This window comes from Eurytemora carolleeae, unplaced genomic scaffold, assembly GCF_000591075.1.
Source record: "Eurytemora carolleeae unplaced genomic scaffold, Eaff_2.0 scaffold1765, whole genome shotgun sequence".
Classification (NCBI taxonomy): Eukaryota; Metazoa; Arthropoda; class Copepoda; order Calanoida; family Temoridae; genus Eurytemora; species Eurytemora carolleeae.
In genome coordinates, this window is record NW_019397650.1 from 43768 (window position 1) to 50985 (window position 7218).

The 7218-nt window shown below is 33.3% G+C and overlaps 1 protein-coding gene across 1 annotated transcript; it reads left to right on the top strand.

Moving 5' to 3' along the window:
* Positions 1 to 896: 896 nt before the first annotated feature.
* On the top strand, positions 897 to 4131 carry LOC111715334 (transforming growth factor-beta-induced protein ig-h3). The gene is made up of 7 exons (XM_023490655.1): positions 897 to 1007; positions 1681 to 1841; positions 2218 to 2343; positions 2459 to 2630; positions 2808 to 2932; positions 3323 to 3427; positions 3964 to 4131. Exons 1-7 carry the CDS (start codon positions 929 to 931, stop codon positions 4075 to 4077), a joined length of 882 nt encoding a protein of 293 aa, XP_023346423.1. The 5' UTR covers positions 897 to 928; the 3' UTR covers positions 4078 to 4131.
* Positions 4132 to 7218: the final 3087 nt, after the last annotated feature.

Sequence of the window (7218 nt, forward strand, 5' to 3'; positions counted from 1 at the left end):
TTTCTCCCTCTCAAAATTGCCCACCCCCCTCTCCCTCTCAAAATTGCACACACCCTTCCCCTCTGCCACTCAAAATTGCACACACCCTTCCCCTCTCCCACTCAATATTTCAGTATGGTTTAGCACAACTGTAATGTAATTTCTAAGTTTGATAAGACCGTTTTTTATCTCTAGGCACAAGAATGCATCATTACGTGTTTTATTAAAAGTTTTGAATACAAAGGCATGGTGATACCTAAAAAATAAATAAGAAGTCTTAACGAAGATCTAATGCAAAACAAAATAAAATTGTCAAGCTTTTAAAAAAAAAAAAAAATTCATGTCAGAATTTTCATGAAACGTAATTGTAAAAGCAGTGCATTAAGATTAATATGTCTAATCTTTTTTAGGCATTCATGCTCTTTTCGCTATTTTGATTAGTAATACTACAGCATTAGATCTTCAGGCGAAATGTTTTTCAGAAGTAAAATTAAAATTTTGGCGTTTTCAAAGCACCCTGTTCTTTGTTGTTTTGATTTTTGTAAAGCAGAATGCACGCAAGGAAACTGCCTATAGTGCCTGTATAGTGTATCTATCTATCTATCTATAACACCATATACATGACTTTGTTGCCAAGCCACCTATATGGTTTGGCCTGTAGACATAGAAACCAAAATTTCGCCTCTCGGGAGGGAAGAGAGAGGGGGAGGGGGAAAGCGTTTATAAAAAATCAAGCAGTTTAAAACCCCGTCAAAATCACCACTGAAAATTTCAAATAAATATCCAAATGTCGAAATATTATTTTTAATGAAACCTGTGTTACGTTATATAAAGGAAATTACTTATATAACCTGAAAGCTTTCATAGCGGAAACCCAAGCCTGCCCAGGCAANTATAAATAGTTCATCATGGTTGAAAGTAACCACTGTAAGTCCCAACAAGCAGCAGAATGAGGACCTTTGGACTATTGACAGCTTGCCTGGCTGTTGTCAGCGCAGGAAATATTGCCGAGGAGCTGACAGCTGCCGGTAAAATTCTTTAAAGTCTTTTAAATCCAAATTTTTTAATTTTTCAAGTTTCCCGAACCAAGTGTGGAATTTTTTTATTTAGGAAAATAACTAAAAATTCCAAATATTTTTCTGACAGTGAATATTATTTTTTCACTGTTTTTAAAAATTTTGCTGACTTTTTCAAACCTTGTCAAATTTTTATGTTTCCTAAACCTGGTCTGTAACTATTTTCTGAACCTGGTCTGTAACTGTTTTCTGACATCCAAACACTCAAGAATTTTCTAATTTATTGTATCTAAATGATTTTCATTCAACTAAATAATAATATTCAATTTTTTATAATATATTTACATGTTTTGCAATTTTACCTTATTTTCTCATTTCCTAATATCTAGCTAAGAAATGAAAAGAAATTAACCACAAGCGAGGACCTTTCCCTCAAATTTTTCAAAAGTTTCATTGATCAAGATAGAATTATTTTTTTTTGTGTTTTTCATAACAAGAAAAATTTATATTTTGATGTTTTATATTATTTTCCTTACAAACGTACAAATATATAGCTAAGAAATAAAAAATAATTTCTATTTGCTTAGGTTTATTTGCTAATCATTAAACAAAATTGCATTTGCTTCATCTCATATTTTTAAATCTCCACATTTTGTTGTTGTATTTCTATCTATTTATATTGCAGGAGCCACCACACTTGTAGATCTGGTTGTCAAAGCTGGACTAGCTGATACGGTCAGCACTGGAGGTCCCTTCACTGTCTTCGCCCCGACCAACGAGGCTTTCAACAAGCTCCCCGCCTCCCTCCTCGCAACCCTCCAGTCAGACATAGAGCTCCTCAAGAAGGTAACTTTCAAAATATGTTGAGCCTTGATTAATTTTTTATGCTTCAAACTTTAAGATATACTAAAGCGCTGATTACTTGTTTATTAACTAAAAAAAGGAAATGATTGAGGCTCTTAAACTCTTATCTTCTATTTTTTATTTTGCAATTTTTGCTATTAAGGTTGGGCTTTTTAGAAATCCAACTAAAGTTTCCGTGCAAAAAAATTGTATTCAGTTTAAGAAAAATTTGACCTTTAATTGCAATAAAAAATACGTTTGTATGTAAATTATAAAAAAACTAGCATTTGAGAAAATGCCCAACAATCTTCTATACATGCGGTAATATTTAGCGCAAAATGTTCTCTATCTTAATAACGTTGAATGATTGATTGATTAGGTTCTTCTGTACCACGTTGTCAGCGGAGAAGTATACAGCAAAGACATCACCAACGACATCACTGTCGACAGCGTTGAGGGATCTAAGCTGAGAGCTAACATTTATCTTAAATCTCCTTATTACCCGGTAAGATTTTCATTATATCTTCGCGCCCCCCCCCCCCCATTATATTAACCCAATCTTAAAAAACTATATTTTTCAAAATCTTTCAATTAGCTCAAATTATTGATGATTATTTCAGGGTTTTGTCACCGTGAACGGTGTCCGAGTGACCAAGGCTGACCACAAGGCTGACAACGGTGTCATCCATATTGTTTCCGACGTCATCTATCCCTTCCCTACCGGAAATATCGCTGAGGCTGTAACCGCTGATCCCAGATTCTCAACTCTCTTGGCTGCCGTAGGAGCCGCAGGTAGATATATTAATAAAAATTTACAGAAAACAGTAAAACAATCTCCGCCATCGGATTTTATCTGGTCGGAGTTCCGCCCTTCAATCGCAGAGCTTCAAATTATGTCCAACTTTGGTTTAAATGTTGGCTGGACTATCAATCAAAATAGTTAAATTATTAATAATCTAATTTAATTAGGTCTTGCTGAGACTCTATCCGGAGAGGGACCCTTCACCGTATTCGCCCCAACCAACGAGGCCTTTGCTAAGATCCCCCAGGATACTCTGAACGGTCTTCTAGCAGACAAAGATGCTCTTACTAAGGTAAACAATATCCTTTGCGTAATTATTTAAAGATCAATCTTATTAAATCTTCACGATATGCAACAAGCAGATATATAGTACGTAATATTTTCATGTACCCTATTTATTATTACGCAGTACGTGAAGATTTCATTTATGTACAATCATGTTTTCATGTAGGTTGAAATGTTTTAATGTAGATCTTCATGTTTGCTAATTTAAACGAGACGTTTACCTTAAGCGCAAAGCATTTGCTTGCAGTACTTAGCATTGGTTTACGCTACATAGTTTTAGCTTGCGGTACATAGCATTGGCTTGCGGTAAATATCATTGGCTTGCGGTACATAGCATTGGCTTGCGGTAAATATCATTGACTTGCAAAGTTGCAGCACATAATGTTTGTTTACATAGGTTCTGTTGAGACACGTAGTCCCCGGCACACTGTACAGCAAGGGAATCTATTGGGCTGAGCACAAAACAGCTGGTGGAAATGAGGAGGATAATGTACAAACACAGGTACGGTTAATAGACAACAGACATTAGATAACAGACTTCAATTATTAGACAACAAGTAGTTGAAAATAGACAACAAGTTTAGATATTAGACAACATATATCACGTGATCTTGCCAGGCTACATTTGTGGCATAAAACGTGTTAGGTTGACTTTATAATGGGTAGCCTGACTGGACAGTACGACTGACTGCATAAACAGTACGTGCAGTACCAGCACGGATCGTGCATGCATCTTTTAGACTGGGGTGATATCAGAGATTAGATAGACAACATACATCAGTAAATAGACAACACATATCTGCTAATAGATGACAGACACAGATTAATAGACAACATACACCAGAAAAAAAGAAAAAGAACATTAGATAAAAACAAACGACATCATTATTAGAAAAAGACATTAACCAAAGAAAACGTGCATTGAATTAGAAACTATTTCATTTGACAGAACCACTTTATTTGTGAACGATAGACAAAACAGATTTTTAAAGGTTAAGTATTAATTATTTTTGTAATATTTTAAACATTGTTGTTTAGGTGTTCAAGGGAGGAGTAACAAAGGTTGTATCTAAGACTGCTGGAGCTCGAGTAGTTGACGTTGATATTCCTGCAACCAATGGAGTTATTCATGCTATTGATACAGTTATATAAATAGAAAACCAAACCAAATCAAATCTTACAAATAAATATTTAAATTTATTCTAATTCAATTGTTTTATTGTGAGAGGGACTTAACCAGAGATATTGAGAACTTTTGTTCAGATTTCGAATTATTTAATTTTGAAGGGAAATTTTGGAAATGCTATGACTCTAGATGTATTCTGTAATTATTAACTCTAGAATTTTACTTCTAAAAGTAGGTTTACGAATACATGTCGCAAATTATTTTGAAGATCATAATTCAAAGACAACCTTCGAATGTCGTCTTGGTAATGTCATGTTTCGTGGGACACCCTATCTGAGAATTTCTTAACCAATAAATATGACTTTCCAAGTTGGAAAAAAGGTTTTGAATCGATAAAATTATCTATATGTGGCACATTATTAAAACAATATCTGAATAGTTAGTTATTTTAAATACACTAAATGTGCATTTTGCACAGTAGTAATTTAAAATGGCCTTTATGCTAAAATGGCAATGCCTAATTCACAACAGTATTCTTAAAAACTGTGTCTGGTCAAGTATGAATTAGTTATGTTTATAATTTTGAAAACTAATTATTTTTAGAACAGCTAAACAGCAGAACAGCTAAACAACAGAACAGCTAAACAGTCTCGACTTTAAATGTTGCAACGCCTTAGCCTTTGGTTTTCATCCTCAACTCTCTTATATTTTTCGCAGCCCTAGATATAAACATTTTTGCAGCCTTAGATATATACATTTTTGCAGCTCTAGATATATACATTTATGCAGTCCTAGATGTATACATTTTTGTGCAAATTTTTGTTGTGAGGGAACCTTTGCATGGAGGGTCACTTGAAATTGAAAAGAGTTTGCAGTAACTAAAGAATCAATTTGCCAATTCCAACCCCCCCCCCCCGCCCTCCCTAATGCTATTCTGGAATACAAAAAGAATAATCTGAAAAAGCTGATTGTATTTGTATCACAAGCATTAGATACAAAAAGGTACTAAAACTAAAAGCAAAGATTTGATCTTTGGCTTGATAATATTTATACTCCGATGAAATTTATACATTGCATGTTATGCTATTATAGCATGAAAGCTACACAATTTTATTTTTTAGCATAAAATATAATGATTAGTTTACAGGATAATTTGGTTTGGTGCATGAATAATATAAATATACTAGAATTTTAGAGCGTCCATCTTCTATTTAAATTGTGAACATTTTCTTTTTGTATACGTTGTAAAACAAGAACAAAAAAAGTTCGTGGATTTTATAAAAATAAACATGAAAAAAGAGAAGTTGTTAATTAACAGCTTCTTTTTGTTTACGCTTGTCTAGGATCAAAATAAAAAAAACAAAAAGATGTCGGCTTTATATTGATTTAAACGCTAACCACTGGACAATTTTAAATTCCAATATATATTATTCAGCCATTTACTATGTCATAGATTTTCATTTGTCATTTGTTAAATTCTCATTGAAATAATGTGTGAGATGAAAAAATTAAAATCGTTTTTTTGGTCAAAAACCATATTCCCAATATCTGAAGAGGATGCTTCTTTTTAAAAGTGTTAGACATTAAAACTCAATTTAGGTTTAAAGTCAATTTTTTACATAGGTTAAGATTTTAAATTTGTTCTCGTGAAATCAATTTTTAAAAAAACTCACACCTCTACAGATAAAATACAGTGATAACCAGAAAATTCTGGAATAGGAAGACGACTTTAAGACTCTATTTATGACTGCAAATAATCCAATAAACATGAGATACAGCAACTGTGCAGCCCAATTTCTAAAAAAATAGGATTTTTGAGGAATTGCTAAAACTATTTGAATATTGTAATAACACCCAATACACGTATACATTACTTTAACGTCGTCTTCCTATTCAACAGTTTTATGGTTCTTAAATTAAGTTAGTTCTGCGTGCTAAATGTAGTTAGTTCTGCGTGCTAAATGTAGTTAGTTCTGCGTGCTAAATGTAGTTAGTTCTGCATGTAGTTAGTTCTGTGTGCTAAATGTAGTTAGTTATGCGTGCTGTAAATGCAGTTAGTTCTGTGTGCTAAATGCAATTTGTTCTGCGTGTTAAATGTAGTTAGTTCTGTGTGCTAAATGTATTTAGGTATGCGTGCTAAATGTAGTTAGTTCTGCGCAGGCGCGTAGTGGAGGTTTAGCCTAGGGGGTGCACTTCTGGCACGCGTAAGCGCGTCTAAAAAAAATTTTGTGCACCCCACTAAAGGTTTATGTACATCCCCCTAAAATACTGGTATAAAGAAAAAAATAAAGTTTAAAATCTATATATTATAATCTACCTGAAGGCTGACAATAGTCATCTGACCATAATTACCAATCATACCTTTAAAAAACCTTAAAAAAGTACTTTTTATTTTTTATCAAATTATATTACATCATGACTAGATTATTTAAAGCTTTTTAACGATACCTAAATCTGTATTTTGTGGCGCTTTGTGAGAGAAAAGATGTCCCAAAACATTGTTGATAGAAATGTTCTTAAATTTCCCTAATGGTGGGTAATGTTTGCATCTGCATTATTCATATTAATGATGAAGATTGTTCAATCCATGGATTAAAATAAGAAAAATAAAATAAATTTTGGTAAGAAGTTTTGGAAACATGCAGCTGTTTTGAACCATAAAAAAGCGGATTAAAAATAGCATTCCATTCAAATGATAAGGCCTTAGAATTAATAAAAATTAACTAAAAGCCTCCAAATTCAAGAACTCGTGGTTTTTTTTTAAATGAAATGTTTTTAAAATATCCTCATAGGCAACCTGGTCCAGGACGTCTGAATGAATTTGAGAAATAATCATAAAATGGACAAATTGTGACATTGTCGATTGATAAGTAAAAAATCTGAATATATATGTAAGTTTACAGTTTAATAAATTAGAGCCTGCCTCTGGCTCTAGGGGGGGGGCACAGAGGTACCGGCCCCCCCACTACGAGCCTGGTTCTGCGGTATTGGTGTAAACTGCCCCAAAATCAAAATTTGGGTTATATGTCGATATATCCGTGCGTTTGTGCGTTATCTTTTCTTTATGTGTGTTTTCAATTGAAAAATATCAATTTATTTTGCAAAAACGTGCGTTCTTGCGCCGCGGAAAAACGCATGAAAATGACATTAGAAAAAAAATTGGATAA

What these genes read in the sequence shown, in the direction of transcription:
- LOC111715334 (XM_023490655.1), top strand. Translation starts at nt 929, where the DNA reads ATGAGGACCTTTGGACTATTGACAGCTTGCCTGGCTGTTGTCAGCGCA. An exon ending in CGAGGAGCTGACAGCTGCCG is followed by an intron (nt 1,008 to 1,680) that starts GTAAAATTCTTT and finishes TTTATATTGCAG; the next exon opens with GAGCCACCACACTTGTAGAT. An exon ending in TTAAATCTCCTTATTACCCG is followed by an intron (nt 2,344 to 2,458) that starts GTAAGATTTTCA and finishes TGATTATTTCAG; the next exon opens with GGTTTTGTCACCGTGAACGG.